The following is a 20717-nucleotide window of genomic DNA, read 5'->3' on the forward strand; positions in this document are numbered from 1 at the left end:
TTTTTGTTTGCAAAACTTATTTTTTTTCCGCTCAATATTTTATTTTCCTTTGCAATTCTTTATTTTTGTTTGCAAAACATTTTTTTATAGCTCAATTCTTTTTTGTGTTTTGCAAAACTTTATTTTTGTGCAAAACTTTGAGGCATTAATTTGACTCCATAACTATCCCTTTAATCTGATGAACTACACCTCACTTAAAACCATACTGTACATTCAATAAAAATCCAATTGATTTAGCTGTGAGAAAATCTCAAACATCATCAGTTCGCAGATGCCACTTAGCTTAATATTTTATCTATGACATTCATCAATTATTAAGTGTGGCTTAAATGTCCAAATAAATTTTGGGGCAGTTATGTTTAATATAAATATGGGCACATCATAAATAATTAATCTTATCTTACAATTTAAAGCCAGATCTAATGTAATGTGGTTGTGGGAATGAAGGGTTGAGAGTTCAGATATGAGGATTAACAACACAGAGCATTCAAAATAACACTCTAGCTTTAAAATGCAAACTCAGAAAGCAAGTTCAGCTTTAATTTAAATACACCATCATAATTATGAACTTAATATGTCATATTTACTGAGGAATACTAACAGCTGACTTTCTTTGAGCAGATTCTGGCATGCATTAGCATGGATGTTACCCAAGCCCAGACAGGTGTTCACAATGTTGGTGTTGTGAACCTGTCTCGGCCTGAAAGGGACTACTGTCTCGTATTACACTGCATCATTATAACATAATAAACACCTTTCCACAGCATTACTTTAACACAGACTTGACGCTCGCACTCGTAAAAACAACACCAACATGGAGACAGATGCCAAGGACCCGAGCCACGCTGCCAATGCTAATCCTGCTACAATCACTTTGAGGAATCTGAAGCATTATAAAGTAAATATTGCATAACACACAACAGAATTGAGTAATTCAGACTTGGACCTTTAAATGCATATAAGAGACGCCTGAGGAAAAACACAGAGGCTTAAAATGAAGATGCTGAGTCATAGTCTGAAGATCATTCTCTGGGTTTAAAGCCGAATTGAGAGCCAGAAAGCAGGGCAGGGGGTTAATAACACTGGTGTTCCACTTCCTGTGCCTCAATGGGCCCTATTTGTAAAATGGACAGTGCAACTTCTATTTTCATCCTTCAATCTCACTACTGTCCCAAATTCATATTGCATGATTATAAACTGATAACTTACTGTATCAGCCCATCAAAACACTTAACATTGAGATTTCAGGAAAACGTTATGTTTTTCAATAGAAAGATGTTTATCCATGCAGAATTCCAACATATGGTTCTGGAATTCCAAATGCATTTCATTATGGAAAGACTGAGTCTTGCTCATCTTTCAAGCAGATTATCAAACATCAAATCTAGGTTATGGCCAAACCTATAAATAGCATACATAATCCTTGTAACACTACATAAAACACCAGTGAACATCCTGATAACTTGCTATCTTTATGGAAAAGTGGAAGTTTTAAAGACATATACTCACGTTGCAGCGTGCTCTCCAGCTCTGAGCTTGCCTGCAAAAGGTTGTAATAGCCCTCCATGTCTTTCAGGGGCTCTTGAGGAGAGGCCGAGCCCATTCCCTGGCTGTTCCCGGAGAGGAGTGACTTGACTCTGGGCCTGTCAGGCCCTCACATCCCACTCCACCAAGGATTCATTTCACTACCTCCACAGATGAGATCCAAGCTGAGGCTTCACTTCAGTTCTGTGCTGCCACACACGCCTATGAACTCCCCAAGTCACCTTGAGCAGGAGAAAGTGCATCCGTAAACTCCAGCAGCAGAGACAGACCCCCCGCTGGAGGAAAACGTATCTGGAAATACCTATGGCAAACAGCCTGCTGCAGCTGATAGTGGCACTGCAATATCACATCTCAGCTTACAGAAACCACACACACATAAGGGAGGGGCAGAGAGGATGAGGTCCTGTCTCAAAAGTGAATCGGATTAAAAGGGTTTCCTGTCCACAGTGCTGATGGTCTGGTTTCTTAAAACACACACCACACACACTCCATCCAGCTGCAAACTCCTGTGAGTTAGAGTGCGTCAGATCTGCATCGCTGTTAGACTCTTGACACTCCGCCAACTCCCTCCCCATTGACTTTCTCCACTGTAGAGTTTAGACTCCGCCCCCTGCTGATCTCCACCCTCCTCATTGGTCAGTTTTCCCTCATAGACAGTGGCTTCCTCACTGCTCATTTCTGCATGCTGTATTACACCCATTCTCAGCCTTACAAACACACACACACAAACAGGCAGGCTGTTCTGAATATCACTATTGACAGCAAAACTATTTTTTCTTCTGAGACTAAGGAGTTTCATTGTTCAGAATACAGAAAAGTATGACGTGTGGGAAAATTGCAGATAAACAGCTACATGAATAAGAGGCATTGTTATCTATGAACACACTATTTATGCTTCTACAACCACATCTTATATCCATGAGAGACTGTTGGTTTGAAATAGTCTATGGCATTACAGTCTTTATTTATAACGTACACCCTCTGCAACTGATGGAGAAAAGAGATTAACTTTCACATCTCAAGACAAATAAATGACAATACCACAAAAATAACACAGACAAGAATTTTATCAAGATTTTACAAGTTATCATCATTATAAAGTTTTTTATTATCATGAAGTTTCATTCATTAACTTTTTTTTTTAGGAATTTAGGTAGAAATGTATGAATATGTAAATATATATTATTCTTGTTATATATTATTATTATATAGGTATATATTCATGTACACTTCTACATAAAACAATGTTCATGAATAAAAGTTGAAATTCACAATAAAAAATAATAATAACACTATTATTATTATTTATTAAAGGGTTAGTTCGCCCAAAAATGATTTGGAAATTCTGTCATTAATTACTCACCCTTATGTCGTTCCACACCCGTAAGACCTTTGTTTGTCTTTGGAACACAAATTAAGATATTTTTGATAAAATCTGATGGGTCAGTGAGGCCTGCATTGACAGCAAGATAATTAACACTTTCAGATGCCCAGAAAGCTACTAAAGACATATTTAAAACAGGTCATTTGACTACAGTGGTTCTACCTCAATGTTTTGAAGCGACGAGAATACTTTTTGTGAGCCAAAAAAAAAATATATAATCGACTTTATTCGACAATATTTAGTGATGGGCGATTTCAAAACACTGCTTCACAAAGCTTCGAAGCTTTACGAATCTTTTGTTTCGAATCAGTGGTTTGGAGCGTAACAAACTGTCAAAGTCATGTGATTTCAGTAAATGAGGCTTCGTTACGTCATGTGTTTCGAAAATTCAATGGTTCACCACTGGGGGGGTATGATGCACGCTCCGAACCACTGAATCGAAACAAGATTCGTAAAGCTTCGAAGCTTCATGAAGCAGTGTTTTGAAATCGCTCATCACTATATTGTTGAATAAAGTCCTTATTTTGTTTTTTTGACGCTCAAATAGTATTATCGTTGCTTCATAACATTAAAGCTGGATTTATACTTTCGTCTGACTCCGCACCGTTCTTCTATTCTTTGAAACTACAAGGGCCGACTCGGAGAAATTGTTCTCTAAATCAGCAGGAAGCAATGGTGAGTAGTAAGGTACACATGACAATGTTTATTCTAGTAACTTCACCATAACCACACTACAAAAAGAAGTGTAAAACCCTGTAAACCTTGAGATTATTACTTGTGACACAAGAACAAAATATATGGATATGAGAACATGTATAAAACTAAATTAACAATATTTTCTAATTTCAAAAAACATTTTAATTTAGTCTCATGAACATTTTTATTAAAAATGGAGCTTTATTTTCGTTAAAAGGGATAATTTCAGGTATTGTTGGCACATTTTGTAAATGTAAGCAACTAACTTAGACACGCAAACTGGGTGCCGGTGTGGTGAGACGTCCATGCTTGGCCAGATTCGCCTCGCATTCGTGGATCTTCTAATGCAGAGCCGCGTGTAAAGTTACAAAATTTGCCGTGCACACCAGCAAGCGAAATGGGTTCGCGTGCACTTCCGCATCCAAGAGAACTCGCGGACGCATCGAGTATAAATCAGGCTTAAGGTTGAACCACTTTAGTCACACGAACTGTTTTAAATGGGCATCTGAAAGTGTTCATTATCTTGCTGCCAATAGAGGCCTCAGTGAGCCATCGTATTTTATCAAAAATATCTTAATTTGTGTTCTGAAGATAAACGAAGGTCTTACGGGGATGAAACGACATGAGGGTGAGTAATGTAATTTAAACAAATAATTTAATGTGGTTTTAATCACTTTGAAGCCCTATAAATTGCATGTATAGCAATTACAAACATTACAAAAAAAAAAGTCAACATGTAAGAGACATCGCAAAAAAGGTAGCTTTAGACACAAATGTCTTCTTTCAAAACAGCTTTTATTAAAGAAAAGTTTGAAACAGACTGGTCTTAAGAGGTACATTCAGATCAGCTGGAGCCTGAGGGACAAGATGGAGGGAGTAGGGCTGACTGAGTTAGTGCCCGTTTCATTTCACAGCAACACACCTCAGCCCTGCCTCACGCTCCACAATCAGGCTGCCTTTCTCGGCTGTTTTTTTTTGTTTTTTTTTTGAATATTTTCTTTTTATTACAAAATTGGCTCAAAAAGTTTCATTAAAAATACAATCAAATAATTTCATATATATATATATATATATATATATATATATATATATATATATATATATATATATATATATATATATATATATATATATATATATATTCAGGCAACATGAGAATCCAAGAATTATCATAAGCTTTGAAAATAGCATCTCTGAAGTAATTTAAAGGTCTGTTTGGAAATTTCAAACATTGCAGGCAAGTTCCATTTACCCCTCTCAAACTGAGCTGAACAAACACATGAATGTCTTCATCTTGGTGAGTGTGTATGTGCTCACCAGGGTTCAGTCCAGTGGTGGCATTAGTGGTCATACATGCACAGAGAGAAAAAAAACTGGCCTTACCAGTCTAGCTGAAAAGCAAATGTAAATAGAGCTCTGATATAATTTCTCTGGAAAGCTGATTCATGATGTAATCAGAAATTAAAAGGCCTGGTGGCTATGCAGGGCTGTGATACAGCTGATTTAAGCCTGGCCCAAGATTTGGAGCTGAGCTTAAGATGCTTAGCATCATGACACAGTCAGAGGTCTAAACACACACCACTTTCCCTTGGATAATCCACACACACGCACACTTGAAGATAGTTGAAGCTGGAATGGGGCATTTTTCATATGGCATTGTTTTAGGAGATTAACATTATCAGGAAAGACAGTGGCTCTTTTAACACCCATTTTGGGTTACAAGCAGAAAGAAGAACGGAATAGATCGTTCATATTAAAGGGACACAGAGATTTTAGCTGCATTCACACCATATATTAGTGGAGGATCTATCAGACTGATCTCTGATCAGAGAAAGAGCCCAGAGCTGCTGGTCTACAGGGTCTGCTCAGGCTTACAGGATATAGAAACCCAATCTGTTCAACAGCGGATTGCACAGGCAAGGAAAAAAAAAAAAAACAATTGGCACAAGCTGATAATGATTAACAATTTAAGCAAAGAAAGAAAATACCTCGGACAAAAATATAAAAATTGTGAGTATAATTACAAAGTACAATAAATATGTCAAAAAGAATCACATAGTAAAGAACAAAATAATTCAATTATACTCTAAAAGGTGATTGAAATCATGGCACATAGAAATGGAATGTATTCATAAGTGAAAAAAGTTGAAATAAGATCCATTCCCTCCTAACCACTAGAGGGCAGACATAGGTTTCAATAGGCATTGGACCTACAACTCCTATTTCACTGACCTAAGCTCCACCCCTTTTAAGTGATTCATTCAATTACCTCAAAAAAGTGAAATGCGTGCATGTGGACGTTAAAGTGTGTTTTTGAGCACTGGCCTGGTATGTAGAGCCGACACATTCAATATAAACGTCATTAACAGCTCAATAGTGAGGCTCACTCTGAAATACGCAATTAACTTTGCATTGAGAACTAATCTTAGCATGTGCCGTTACCACGGACAATTCACCTTCAAGAAAAAAAACTGAAGAGAGACGGTCGCCCACTTTTTTTTTTTTTTTTTGGCATCAAGCAACAATTTCCACACTTTTTCACTAGTACATTTCTTAAATTTATAATCCAACTGTAAACTGATCCCCGTTTCAACAAAGAGTAACATTGAAAACTGTGACAGTACGTCATAAGAAATATCTGAAGAAAATCTGTAAGTGATTTTCGATTTCTCACACACACACGTACATGTACAGAGTTGTTGGGCACCGTGGGATATCCCAGAACTCCATGTGGTCGAACAAACAGCAAGTTGTTGAAAGGCAGCTTTTATACCCATAGGGTCAGTGCCCTCAGTGCAGCATCTTAGAGAGAGCTCACATTTAGGGATCTCGAACAGCTACATATTACAAAACTCTAAACTACGATTTGGGTTTGTGATCACACCTGCTAACCAATCACAAAAGGGGCCAACTGTCTGCCAACAAAGTAAAGACAACTAGCGAGCATGTTGACGGTGGAAAAAGGTATTTTCTGGGGGGGAATCATGCAAGAGAACCAATAAGGAGGAGCAGGGATGTCGGTACATTCTGCAGCAGTTGAGTGCTACGGACGACTTATCCAGCGACACGTTTATCCCGGTAGGGCTGAATATGAGAGTATGGCAGTAGGGCAGGGCGAAAAATGTTGTGAAAACGTAGTTCCTGTGGAATCGTTCTGGGATGAGAGGCTTTGAAAGAAGTACATGACAGAGCAGTTTAAGGTGGTTCCATTGTCATGTTTCATTTAAACAGGCAGGAGGAAGGGCAGTGACCCTGGAAGAGGGTCCCATCAGTAGTCTTAACCCAAGGCTGTCCGTGCCCATCAGTAACGCTCCTTTAGATGCTTGTAGGAGAGGGGTGTGACAGCAGCCATCTATGGTGTACAAGAAATAAAGTAAATAAATAAAATCACCACACAAATCTGTTTAGCACACATGGAAAAAATGTATTTAACAGATGAAGAGGATAGATCTGATTAAAGTCTGAATAGCAACAATGTGTTAAACTCTTATTTGATTGATTCATCAAAACTAACCAAACCAAACCCAGACAATTCTGTACACAACACCAACCATAATCAAACTGATCTGCACCGAAGGACCATCCTAATCACAGGAGGATCTGGTCGTCGCTCATATAATTAGTCCAAATGAAAACGCTGATGTGAATCCTTGTTTATGGAATGTCCTGGATTTAAAACAAGTACTCTGTCTTGGATGCTGTCAATCACCTCAGACATTAAAGGGTTAGTTCACCCAAAAATGAAAATTCTGTCATTAATTACTCACCCTCATGTCGTTCCACACCCTAACTTTGGCAGTTTGATACATGCTCCAAACCACTGATTCGAAACAAAAGATTCGTAAAGCTTCAAAGCGTCTTCTGAAATCACCCAACACTAGAAATGTTGAATAAAGTCATTATTTTATTTTTTTTTGGCGCACAAAAAGTATTCTCGTCGCTTCATAACATTAAAGGTGCCCAAGAATGCTTTTTCACAAGATGTAATGTAAGTCTAAAGTGTCCCCTGAATGTGTCTGTGAAGTTTCAGCTCAAAATACCACATAGATTTTTTTTTAATTAATTTTTTTAACTGCCTATTTTGGGGCATCATTAACTATGCACTGATTTTTTCAGCGCGCCACCCCTTTAATTCGCGTGCTCCCTGCCACACGAGCTCTCGATTATATTACAGCACATTTACAAAGTTCACACAGCTAATACAACCCTCAAATGGATCTTTACAAGATGTTCATCATGCATGCTGTATGCATGCTCCGAATTATTTGAGTACAGTATTTATTTTGATGTTTATATTTGATTCTCTATGAATTTGAGGCTGTGCTCCGTGGCTAACGGCTAATGCTACACTGTTGGAGAGATTTATAAAGAATGAAGTTGTGTTTATGAATTATACAGACTGCAAGTGTTTAATAATGAAAATAGTGATGGCTCTTGTCTCCGTGAATTCAGTAAGAAACGATGGTAACTTTAACCACATTTAACAGTACATTAGCAACATGCTAACGAAACATTTAGAAAGACAATTTACAAATATCACTAAAAATATCATGTTACCATGGATCATGTCAGTTATTATTGCTCCATCTGCCATTTTCACTGTTGTTCTTGTTTACCTAGTCTGTTGATTCACCTGTGCAGATCCAGACGTTACTGGCTGCCCTTGTCTAATGCCTTTCATAATGTTGGGAACATGGGCTGGCATATGCAAATATTGGGGCGTACACCCCGACTGTTACTTAACAGTCGGTGTTATGTTGAGATCCATGTGTTTTCCGGAAGTCTTTTAAACAAATGAGATTTACATAAGAAAGAGAAAGCAATGGAGTTTGAAACTCAATGTATGTCTTTTCCATGTACTGAACTATGCCACGGTAAATTCAAATCTTGAATCTAGGGCACCTTTAAGGTTGAACCACTGTATTCACATGAACTGTTTTAAATATGTCTTTAGTAGCTTTCTGGGCATCTGAAAGTGTTAATTATCTTGCTGGCAATGGAGGCCTCACTGAGCTATTGGATTTTATCAAAAATTTCTTAATTTGTGTTCTGAAGATGAACGAAGGACTTGTAGGTTTGGAACGAAATGAGGGTAGTAATTAATTTTTGGGTGAACTAACCCTTTAAAGTGGTAATTCACCACTGGCAAAATGGGCTTTTATTAAAACTGGGCTGTATATGCAGTAGAAGGGCAAAATATTTTCAGAAATCAGTGCTACATGATTAGAGAAAATAGAGAAAAAGGGCTGTGGTGGTCCCTTTTGCCAAAAACTTTAACACCCATGAATTTGCACTTAAAAATGCATTAGCAACTACCAATGGAAGTCTACAAAATGTAGACATTTAAAATGTGTTATTTGTCCTATAAAGTAACCAAAATTGTTCAATGAGTTGTCTGGTGAACTTCGGGCCACAATTCCTTTGGGTGGATTTACACACAGACGATATACAAGATCAATTTGTGTTGAACCCAGAACATTCCTTAGATCATATTTATAGCACTTTACCTGTCTGTATCAGTTGAGGATTCCTCTGACAGCTGAGAAGAACAGAAGAGCAAGTTTAATGCTGGTGAGTACTTTCTAAATACAGCCTCACTAATATTTTATTACAACCATCACCAATTGACCCCAAAAGCTTCAGGCACAGAAAAACATGCAAAACATGCATGTCAGCATGCAAAATGCGAAGCAATATTGCAAGTGAACAATCACTGGAACCAAAATGATGTCATAAGAAGGTTAGACGGCCAACTTCGATAGTCACAAAAAAATCAAAATAAAAAGATTCCAAAATTACAAACTACCACACTACACAAAATACCCATCACAACAAAAGACAGTAAGACCAACATGACACGGCGGTTTCATGTCAAAGTATTAAAGTACTACACAAAACAACCACACTTATGTTGTCATTCACACACAAATAAATGAGATTAACCACAACAACACGACAGAAAACTGGTTTAGTCAGTTAATAAGGACCCAATCACAAGTTACTTGAGGAGCACATGCAAGGCATAATGAGGGGCGGAGCTTCCCCTGGCAGGCTGAAAGGATCATTTAATATTCATTCATTCATTAAATAATTTTTCCCCCCTCGGCTTTTGATTTCTTACAGCCAACAGTACTGCACTGTGGTCTATTATTATAGTAGCATCACATATTAAATATATTATTAGGTATATTAAAAACCACAGGGTCATGTCCTGTAATTCTTGATATTTTTTTTTTATATAAAATGCCACAGCAAAAATCCCATTAAAAATCTCCAAAGAGAAAAGATGATTATCTGACGAGAAACTTTGTATCTATTTGCACTTTGAATATTGTATATTGAGAGTACTTTGATTGTAGTTGCACTTAATAAGACTAAGAGAAAACTGTTATTCATTTCTACGTTCAATTTGTGGAAAGGAGTTCAGTTTGGAGGTCAAAAGTTGTAGAAACTCATAATTCCTGTACAGTAAGGTCTGAAGAGACTCATATGAAATCATACAGCAGAGAAGCCAGTCAGTTCAGTTTGTGGCAAAACCTTTTACAGTGCTTGTATATTGTTGTCTTTTACTCCGAAAGTAGAACTGAAATGACATTCATTACAAGATAATTAGTTAAAATGTTTCAAATGCTCCTGTAGACTATTTTTCTAGTCATGCAGGATTTCTTAAAAATACCGTGTAAAAATCTCGTCCCGTCTCGTTTTCGTGAACTCAATTTTGTGTCTTGTCTCATCATACCCCTACTAGTTGGTATGGGATTTTTGTTGTGTTAAAGCATAAAAGACAGTAGTGATTTTTTCTGATAAAACACATTAGTTGCAAAGTCCACAGTCCATTTTTTATGTCTTTTTCACATTTTCAAATACTTTTTGCTTCAAATCAAATGTTGTAATTGTAATTGTCAATTTTAAATCTCTAAGTCACAGAATTTTAAATCTCTATGGAGAAAATCAATGGGAAAATATGGAACAAAAAGTGGGCAGTAACTGTTGAGCTGTAGTGCACTGTTTTTCTTTGATACGTCAAAGACTAAATGTCTTTTCAGCCAACCGATGTGAGTTCATCCTGAAGTAGGGAGAATTTCCACAGCAGAATTCAGAGGAAATTAAAAGCATCCCACAGAGGGGGCCCGACTGAACCCAAGGGGAGAAACTGCACCGACTACGAGGCAAATCCCTTGAGGATGACCAGGTCAGGCACTCAATTGGGGCTCTGATTGTAAAGTCTGGGGTCTTGTACCTGTTCATATGACAGAATTGGACTCGTCTGAAAAGGTTCTCATGAGCAGGGGTCTGGCTGAAGACTGAGAGGACTGGCTGCCCACAACATTTGACTGAACCGGCTTTTTCTGAAAGGGGGTGGTGAAAGACACTTAAACACGATGGATCAGACACACACGCATACTCACTCAAACACACTCAAACTGCTGTACAGTAAATCCTCCTTTAAAAATAAGACAAAACACGGTGAAGGATGTTTATAATTATGAGATTTCATATTTGAGGGCACAATAATGTGTTTCCAGAGTTTCCATACAGATTAGCTTTCATGGAAGAAATCAAAATGGCCATTTTTCTAACATAATCCCTCTCTCAGTTGTGCTAAATTGTGAATATGACCCAAACAAAAGTCAGCCAACACTCAAACAAACTCACAAAATAAACCCTCAAAGAACAGGGATGGGTTCCGATTCCACTAACTGATTCCAGTTCCTTAATGAATGAATTGAAGTAGTGCCAAATAATTGATCCTAACTACACTACCGTTTAAAGGATTGGGGTCAGTGCGATTTTTTTCTAAGAAATTAATACTTTTATTCAGCAAGGATTCAACTTTTATTCAGCACCAAACTTTTGAACAGGGAGTGTATATTATACCACATTTAGGTAACATTCTAATTGGAACCCAGAGTACTATTGTACTGTATTTAGCTATTCATTTGAAATCCTAAAAATAAAAAGAATGATCGCATTATGGTGTATTCATGTTTAATCATGAAAATACTTTAATTTTACTTAATTAAAATTGCCTTTTGAATTGCATATTACATTATTTATATATATTTAATAATTGCATATCACATTATTATTTTAAAAATAATAAAATGCCTTGTTCTTTCATCTTTTTTTCTGATCCCCAACACTAAGAAGACAAACACTCTCTCTCACAAACACACAAAATCTCGCTCTGAATCAACCCGCACAAATGCACCCATAAAGTCACAGTGGTTTGGGTGGGGAGCGATGTAGGTTATACCGAGCACGCATGCAGGAAACCCTGTGTTTGTGTGCTGCATTCTCCTGGCTGGGCATGCAGAGACAGCAGGCACCTGGAAAAGGCAGCCAAAGGAATCCCCATCATACCCTGCAGCCCTTACAGACGCGCACTGAGGACCACCCACCACCACCACAGCTCAGCTTTTGGGGACAATTCTTGTGCAACGCCTCAAGACAAACGCCCACTTATAAAAATGCCACCATGGTACACCGTTTGACTGACAATCCAAACCCAGAGCCCGCGACAAACACATTTGAGCTAGCAAAGAACAACTCCTCACAAAGAGGGAGCAGAGACAAATGGGTGGAGAGACAGCAGGCAGGACACTGAAGATACAGACAGGCAACCCAAAAGGAGGGACAGTGAGACAAAAAGCAAAAGAGGAACAGGCAGAGAGACCTCAGTCACTCCAGGAAAAGCTGTGAGTGCTAGCAGTCTGCGACAGCATGAAGATAGTGGATGTTCCAGAGGAAGGAAGACGTCGTTTCATCTACGGCACAGCACATAGGTGGGCAAGAGACCAAAGAGGACAGGAAAATTAAAAGAAGATCAAGGGTAAGAAAGGGTGGGAATAAAGTTATGGGGTAGAGATAGAGAAACAAGAGAAATGTGGCAGAAACACAATATGGCATATTCAAGTGAAAAGCTCCAGTAACTGGAATCCTGACTATGAGCTGTTTGATTCAGCAGAAAGTTCAGCTCAGCATAAATGAGTAACTGGGCTTTCTTTGAGTTATAAAACAGACTAACTCTCCTGGTAGAAATGGCTTGCCACATGAATCACATGAGACATTTATGGTCTGCAGGACAGAATATTAAACTCTAAGGAATTTTAATACATTTTTAAAAACTCATAAACTACCATTCAAAAGTCTGGGGTTAGTAAGACTTTTTTTTATGTTTTTGGAAGAAGTGTCTTCTGCTCACCAAGGCTGCTTTTATATGATCAAAAACACAGTAAAAATAGTATTATTGTGAAGTACTATTACAATTTCAAATAATTGTTTTCTATTTGAATATATTTTAAAATGTTAGTTGTTCCTATAATGGTAAAGTTTAATTTTTGAAGTTTGAATTCTTATTATCAATGTTGATTTTTTTTTTTTTTTTTTGTGGTAACCGTGATACTTTTTTGCCACAATTATTTGATGAATAGAAATTTAAAAAGAACAGCCTTTATTTAAAAATAGAAATCTTTTATAACATTAAAATTTTTATTATGGTCACTTTTGATCAATTTATTGTCTAAATAAAGTATTAGCTTCTTTCAAAAAAATCTTACTGACCCCAAACTTTTGAATGGTGTTTTGAATTCTGAATTGATGAGCTGCAATTTTTTTCTGTAGTAAAATGTTAATAAACACACACCTGTGACCGTAACATTTTCTATAATAATTAGCATTGTTGTTTAATTCTCATTAATTTTCAATAATAGTTGACGATGTGACTATGTCATATGTAAATGGTGCTGGGTTAAAGTCTGAACTGCAAAGAATTTTTTTTTTTTTTTTTACAAGCTGCAGTCATTAATAAATTGCTTTAAAAATTTATTAATAGAGTGTAATAGAGTAATTACGTTTTTCTTTTTTTCTAGGGACCTGTAATACAAATTAACTTGTGATATAACCTCTACACACACTATCATTTTACAAGTTACAATGGGAAATAAAGACCATGTTTCTCATCTATCGGAGCTCATTAGGCTATAATTATAAAACCATTTTTAAAGTTGTCAATTAAATAAATCATTTCATTATTACATCGAGTACATAAGACGTGACCATTCCCTTTTCTCCCCATTGGCAGTTTTAATTGACATGTGGCATTCTTGGAAAGGACGCGGCACCTACCTGTGAGGAAGCAGGGGGCAGATTAGCACCGTATGCCCATCTCTGGCCTGAAAGGCTGCTTAACTAGTGTCACAAACATTAGCGACTGCCTACAGCGCGTGTGCTCACTTCCTTTAAATAATTCAAATGACTGGAGGGGTCTAATTATTGTTTATTGACTCTAACTGTGGTACATGTTAACTGGTTGGGTAGCCACTGACAGCAACACAAAGTGATGGAAGTATTTGTGCTTGACTAATGGAATAAAGGTCATTTAAATCAGAGCGATACAGGGGACAAAAAGCTACAGGAGAGAAAGATAGGACATCGAATAAGAGTGATTGTAACAATTAGACTGATTGACTTCCTGTCTCTTTGACCAACCTCAACAATCCAAACTGTTCAGAGCCTTGAAACAAAACAAGAGTTCTGTTAGGAAAAAAAAGTCAGTGCTATAATTCATGACAGTCAGGGGAAGTAAAGAAAAGGGACACCTGAGAAGTAACCTGAGAAGATTAAGAATGAAAAATGTAAGATCCTAAAAGGTAAAATAAGGCTGGGGATACAGATTTACCAAAGGCAGGGGAGTATTGCTGGGTTCAAAGAAAAATGTGACTCCGTGTCCTAACCAGGTGTGACATGATAAAGCAACAAACGATAAAAGCTATCTCTGTACCATGTAAATCAGAGTTTATGTGCTAACCAGCCGTGACCACACCAAGCAACAGTGCGTTTTTGCCTGCCTACACTGGTTCTAAAATCCTGGTCAACATAACTGTGAATTGAACATCAAATATCTTCTAATTGGCTGTGACTGCGTCATGTCATGCCTGGTTAGGACACAGTATAAGATGAAAGAACAGAAGAATAGGTAAATCAGGGAGAATAAAAGAACAGGATGGATATGGTAGAAATTACGAATTGAGAAAGTCAGAGAGGAGAAAAAAACGGGAGGGAGAAGTATACCTGTCGTGAATGGGGGCCTCTGGGCTTGCGGAGGACCACCAAAAGGATCTCTGGCAGCAGACTGAGGAGAATGAGGATGATGATAACCAGCCAGGCAGACACTGAACTCAGCATGTTAGCAAACACAAAGTACAAACGCTGCTGCTTCAAAAACGGCCTAGAAAATAAGAGAGAGAGAAGGAAGGAAAGAGAAAACGAGAGTAGGACAAGTTAACTCATGCGATTAAATGTGTTTGTTTATTTATTTTTAATTTATCTTTAATGATAACTATATTGTAAAATCAGAGCTGCAGCACAAAAAAGTCCCTAGTGGACCACATGTTAATCTGTAGTCTGAATCAGTAAAGAAATGCACTCTTTATTCATTCAATATATATAAATCAAACTCAGATGGAATGTTGAAGTTATTTGCATCCTTTTTAACTACAAATATATCAGCTTAAAAAGAAGCTGAAAAATTAAATACTTTAAGTTGTTTTTTTGTTTTAGTTTTTTTTACTTCAAGTTGTTTTTTTTATTATTAATGTAGTACTAAAGTATGCTATTATTATATATGCAATATTTACATATAATGTAACCATGAAAGAACTGATTAATCGAAATAAATATATTATTAGTTGACAGCAACATCTGAATTTTAAGTCACCATAAAATATACCATTGTACAAATGTACAAAATGTAAAATTCTTATTTTTTATGGTATATTTCAGTTTTTTCTAAATTATTAAACTGCAGAAATTAGCAAACAACAACGATCCAATCAATTTGTGATGGACAAAATCAAGCGCGCCCATTTTTTCTAGCTTCAGATTTACTTTATATATTTTTCTTTTCGGATATACATCACAATAGAGAAGAATAGGCTTTTCCGACTTTAACGTTTCCTCACCAAATGATGCCTCCCCAGAAGAAACTGAAGAAAACATAAAAGGCCAATGAGCCCCAGATCACAAAATGGTTGATCCATGTCCAATGCCGTGTATCTAAAGCCAGCTGGGAGAGGGAAATCAGTCAGTCTCTGACAAATGAAGATCTGAGATACATTTTTTTATAGCTTAGATGTTTGAGATAAACTAATCAAGCCACCAACCTTCAATGTGACAGTGAAAACAAGAACTGTAAAGACAATTGTTCCATAAGACCAATTTCCGAAGACCTGTTAGAGGAAGGAGTAAATCAAATGCAGTTCCCACTTTTTCATTCAGACAATTTAGTCACCATGAAATCAAAATGGACAATTCTTATATTTTTAATGGAACACGACTATTTATTTTAAATGACTTCTCTTTGCTGTTTTTAATTCAGGTGCCCCCATAACCTTTAATTAAAATAACTTCCCCTTCCCTTTTTTAACATCTCTTCTCTACTCTGACGACATTTACTGGCACAAAGGCAGGACAACCTGTCACTCACCGCAACAGCAAAAGCAAACAGCAACAAGTCAATCAACTCCTGATATACAAAATCAAGTCCCATCCAACTTTTTTTTTTGTTCAAGAAGACAACTCACCCGGACACGTCACAATAGGGAAGAAAAGACTACTGTGACTTCCATTTCATGCCAACTTTAAAAAAACAAAAAAGCTCTAACCTGCCCATTATCCTGCAGTGCTGGATTGCTGAACAGAAAACGGACACCAAAGAAGAACAGGAGACCCTGAAAAAGTCCTAACACTGTCCAGTAGAGGAAGGGACGCCAGCGTAACATGGCATTCTTGGCTATTTCTCTGTAAGAAGGATAAAAACACAGTACATCAGCAACAGCATGGTACAACTTAAATAAGCAGAAGAGTGCAGTGCAGACTGGCACCTGTAGAGGGAGGCGTTGACCAGCAGAATCTCTATGGATATGTGCTGTTCCAGCAGGCTGTAGGCCAGAATGGGCATGGAGGTGAAGCAGATGTTGTACATCGTCAGATAGGCTGCGTCGTACAGGGGCTGGGAAGGGGAGCGAGGGAAAGGACGGGGCACCGGGGAGGTTAATACCACGTAAAGGACATCACACATATGCACACAACAAAAAGAGGGAAACTGACTATGTGGCTCCATGCAATGGTCGAAAATGTGATGTGAAAATCCATTAGACCAATTATAGGAAATCACAGCTGAGACTTTTGAGCAGTTAAGAGCTCTTTCTATTTATTATTATTGATGGCAGAAGTGACAGGACACTATTAGAGGAGAAAAAAGGAAAGAGATTGGACAAAACTGATATATATATCTATCAGTTCAAAGAAGGGCAGAGAGAAATGCAGAGGAAAGATGCAAAAAAAAAAGAAAAAAAAGAAAAAAGAGCAGAGGCAGAGGACCTGCTGGGATGTAGTCTTCTAACAGGCCCTTTATTTGCACATACCTGCTGAGAGTATCCACAGAAAAACTGGTAAAGGAACTGAGGTAATATGAAGCAAAGATTCTAAGGGAGAGAAGAAAAAACAGGTTTAAAAGTGTCACTAAAATAACTACTTTTATATTTACAGACTGAAACATGGACCACTGGATGCCAGACGTACCTTATAAAAGAAGTACTGGACGAGATGAGCAATGCGCACATAGTAGAGATGCCCATGAGCCAGCAAAAGCTTCTTTAGGTGCTTGAGTTTAGGGATGGCATAATCACTGTTCCTCACAGCTTGACGGCCCTCCTTACCTTTAATACCTGAACACACAATAGTAACAACACCATCACATTCCATCTCAGAAAAAATGCTGAGCAAAATGTGTTCACTTCAACCATGTACACTACTGTTCAAAACTTTAGGTTAGGTAAGATGTCTCTTATACTCATCAAGGCTGCATTTATTTGATCAAAAATACAGTAAAACAGTAATTTTGTGAAATAGTATAACAATTTAAATTATCATTATCATCATTACTCCAGTCTTCAGTGTCACTTGATCCTTCAGAAATCATTCTAATATACTGATTTGGTGCTCAAGAAACATTTCTTATAATTTTCAAGGTTGAAAACAGTTGTGCTGTTTTATATTTTTGTGGAAACCATAAAAAAAAATTTCTAGGATTTTTTGATGAATAGAAAGTTATTAAACATATAAAGTCAAAGTATTTCTTTCAAAAGAAATAAATAATAATAATCTTACTGAGCCCAAAACTTTAAACAGTAGTTTACATGAGGATGCATGATGAGATCTCACCAATGCCCACGTGTGCCTCAAGAATCATGCTAACGTCATTGGCCCCATCGCCAATGGAGAGTGTGATTGGGGAACCTTTGGAGTTCTTCACCATCTTCACTATCTAAAGTGAGTAAAAGAGAACTTCAGCCAACTAATTCATAAAGTATAAGTGCAAGTTATTATACCATAAAGAGATGCCAAAGTGGAAGCCTGCAGGTGTGACCTGAGCTTTCTGCAGGGGGGCCATGCGGCAACAGAGAACGGCAGTGCAGTTCTGGCAGATCTGCAGAAAGAGGCTCCTGTACAGAGTGGTATCTGCATCACGGGGAGGGTTCATCAACAACGACAGCGTAGCGCCATCTATGATGAAGCCGTACTCCTGATTTGCTTTAGACCAACTCCTGTGGTGCAAAAATGACACTAAATTAGGGGTCATTAAATACATGACATTTGAACTAAGGTTGCACCCATATAGAATTACGACTGATAACTGATAAATGGCAGATACTAAAACTCAATACAATTTTGTCTATATAAATTAAAAATAAAATACAAAACTAAAATCTATCATCTTAAAGTCTACAAGTGAATTTAGCCATTACAACTTTATCATTTAGATATTTTTAATTTTAATTTTTTAATTTTTTTTTTTTTTTACTTTTTAAACAAAGGCAGTTACCATATATTCATGTTTTTAAAGATTAACTTATATGATCATTAAGTGACACAAAGGTCAAAAACCTAAAATGTAAAAATAGGGGAAATGAGTACACACAATTAAAAATTCCCTATTGACAGATACAATCAGTATTAAAAAAAATATATATATATAAATTATTAACTCTACATGGCACTATTACATTGTCCTACAAAGCCAGTAAGAGGTCAAGGGTCTGACCTGGTGACCCCTGCTTTGACAGGTGGGGCATCCTGCACTGCTCTTCTATGGTAGTCCCGTAACAACTCAATAAGTTTTTCCTCGCGCTTTAACCTCTCATCATCCAGTGTCCGCACGGTCAGCTCCAGTAGTTCTGTGCCCCGCTGGAACAGGCGACAGGCATAGCAGGTGGACTTGGCCGTCTCCATTTTGTCCCCCGTCAGCACCCAAATTTTCATCCCTGCACCCTGCAAGGCCTCCATGGTCTCTGCTGCCTCTTCCTGAAGTCTGAGACACAAGATGTTAAGATATTAAGCTATTCAGAGCTTCTCTATGAGATAACAACATGGCGTAAATAGCAATTTGGGTCACCAACCGGTCCTCCACAGCGGTCGCTCCAATCAAACTCATTCCCGTCTCCACTTGGTTATACATGGCCATGAGTTTCTCCTCTCTGTCCTGAAGAGCCAGTCTAGCCTCTCTTAGCCCAGTGTCTGCCATGGCATACTCCTCAGCACTCAGCTGCTTATAGGCTACACACAGTGTACGGTAACCCTCCTGGTGAGCGAAAACACACAATTAGGCCTGAATTTACTTTTTCTATATTTTAAGTCTCTAAAGGACATCTATTTCAAGATAGATATAATGAATGATGTTTATGCTTTATTCCAGCATAAAATGGTCATAACATCCTTGGAAATTAAAGATGCTGCAATACATTAATTTTCTGCGATCTATTGTTATACCGTTGCATTTCGCTCAACATGCAACCGAATCCTTTCCACCTCTTCTGGTTTGACTCTTGGGAAGATGGAGGAATCGGCTCCCTTACAGAAAAGCAGCGTCTCCCCTAAATAAACAGTAGAAGACAGATGAGAGACATCAAAGACTATAGATATAGAAAGACGGTTCACTCCTATTAGTTATGAATGGGAGAAACTGAAATGCGCAATATGGCGGAATACGTCGCGCCATCTAAGTAAAAGAGTCGTTGCATCACTGAAGCTGCCATTAGAAACTCTGGTTCTCATAGAACCTAAGGACTGCACATGTGCATTGGCTTTTTTAACACTATTTGAGCAAAACAAACAACATTTATGGGAAAATTCATGTCAGATTTTGTTGCTGATTTTAAATATGTTATATATGTTATATAATTGCGTGTTCGCCAAGCAGTTTTTGAAATTTTAGGATTCCCCCATTCAAATAGATAGGACTTGGTCTTGGATGCACGAAATAGCTGCAAATATGGCTGCCGAGTGAACAGACTTTCCTTGAAAGGGACTTTGGAGACATTCAGAGATACAGAGTAAAACATAAACTTGCTTCTTGCATAATCTACAAAACTCACAACCACAATGCTAAGATGTTCTGTGTGGTTGCAAAGTGGTTCCAGTAGCGTCAGAGACAGTTTGCAGAAATTATTATTTTATTATTCATTCTGAAGTGATATGTAGCATTTTAACTTTAACAGATAGATATCACCCAAAACAAAGACAATCATTTTTGTGTCAAAGTGCAGAAATAAATTAAAATTAAAATCTAAATAATAAAAAAGAATTTTTGTGTAGCTATTGGCTGTTAAAAGAACGAAAAAGAAAATTTCAATCTGTACTCGGGTCCCTGCTTCAATGTAGACCTATGGCATTTTCCTGCCAAGTCCATCCACCAAGTCTGCTTAAAAGGTCACCTCTCCTCAAGTCACATGGTTTAAGTTATCATTCATGTCAACAGCAGAAATGGTGTAGGGCAAGTTACACAATTCAAATCACTAACCCTGCATATAAGTAATAGCAAAAGCCTTAGCAAGCATCACTAATGATCTCTAGCTCACCTGATCTGGTTTGCACGATGACGCTCATTCTCCGTCGGACTGGGTCAAAGTTTAGGACATGGAGCAATTTATATCTGAAAAGTTAGATAATATGTAGAAATACGCAAAACTAATAATAATAATAATAATAATAATAATAATAATAATAATATGTAGCTACGCAAAACTTCCAT

General features: G+C 37.4%; 2 protein-coding genes across 10 annotated transcripts in view; both read right to left on the reverse strand.

The window, feature by feature from the left end:
• Nucleotides 1–1603, reverse strand: part of mcf2a (MCF.2 cell line derived transforming sequence a) — a 35192-nt gene extending 33589 nt beyond the window's left edge. The window contains exon 1 of the mRNA XM_067386886.1: nt 1510–1603. Coding sequence (XP_067242987.1) covers nt 1510–1603 — 94 coding nt within the window. The remainder of the gene's footprint in view (nt 1–1509) is intronic.
• A 3152-nt stretch (nt 1604–4755) lies between these two features.
• The window catches only part of atp11c (ATPase phospholipid transporting 11C), an 81319-nt gene continuing 65357 nt past the window's right edge, over nt 4756–20717 (reverse strand). For 3 of the 9 annotated variants that reach the window (XM_067386911.1, XM_067386929.1, XM_067386980.1), the window contains 14 exons: nt 20545–20618; nt 19457–19560; nt 19087–19268; nt 18732–18998; nt 18057–18234; nt 17852–17954; nt 17210–17355; nt 17053–17112; nt 16510–16637; nt 16291–16426; nt 15790–15855; nt 15589–15692; nt 14699–14855; nt 4756–10974 (listed from right to left, as the gene is read on the reverse strand). In XM_067386911.1, the coding sequence (XP_067243012.1) occupies nt 10870–10974; nt 14699–14855; nt 15589–15692; nt 15790–15855; nt 16291–16426; nt 16510–16637; nt 17053–17112; nt 17210–17355; nt 17852–17954; nt 18057–18234; nt 18732–18998; nt 19087–19268; nt 19457–19560; nt 20545–20618 (1810 nt within the window). In that variant the 3' untranslated portion in view covers nt 4756–10869. Of the gene's footprint in view, nt 14142–14698; nt 14856–15588; nt 15693–15789; nt 15856–16290; nt 16427–16509; nt 16638–17052; nt 17113–17209; nt 17356–17851; nt 17955–18056; nt 18235–18731; nt 18999–19086; nt 19269–19456; nt 19561–20544; nt 20619–20717 lie in introns of all 9 variants that reach the window. The other 6 variants (XM_067386920.1, XM_067386938.1, XM_067386973.1 and 3 more) reach the window with 6 other exon arrangements.

The sequence above is a fragment of the Chanodichthys erythropterus genome, chromosome 1, assembly GCF_024489055.1.
Source record: "Chanodichthys erythropterus isolate Z2021 chromosome 1, ASM2448905v1, whole genome shotgun sequence".
Classification (NCBI taxonomy): Eukaryota; Metazoa; Chordata; class Actinopteri; order Cypriniformes; family Xenocyprididae; genus Chanodichthys; species Chanodichthys erythropterus.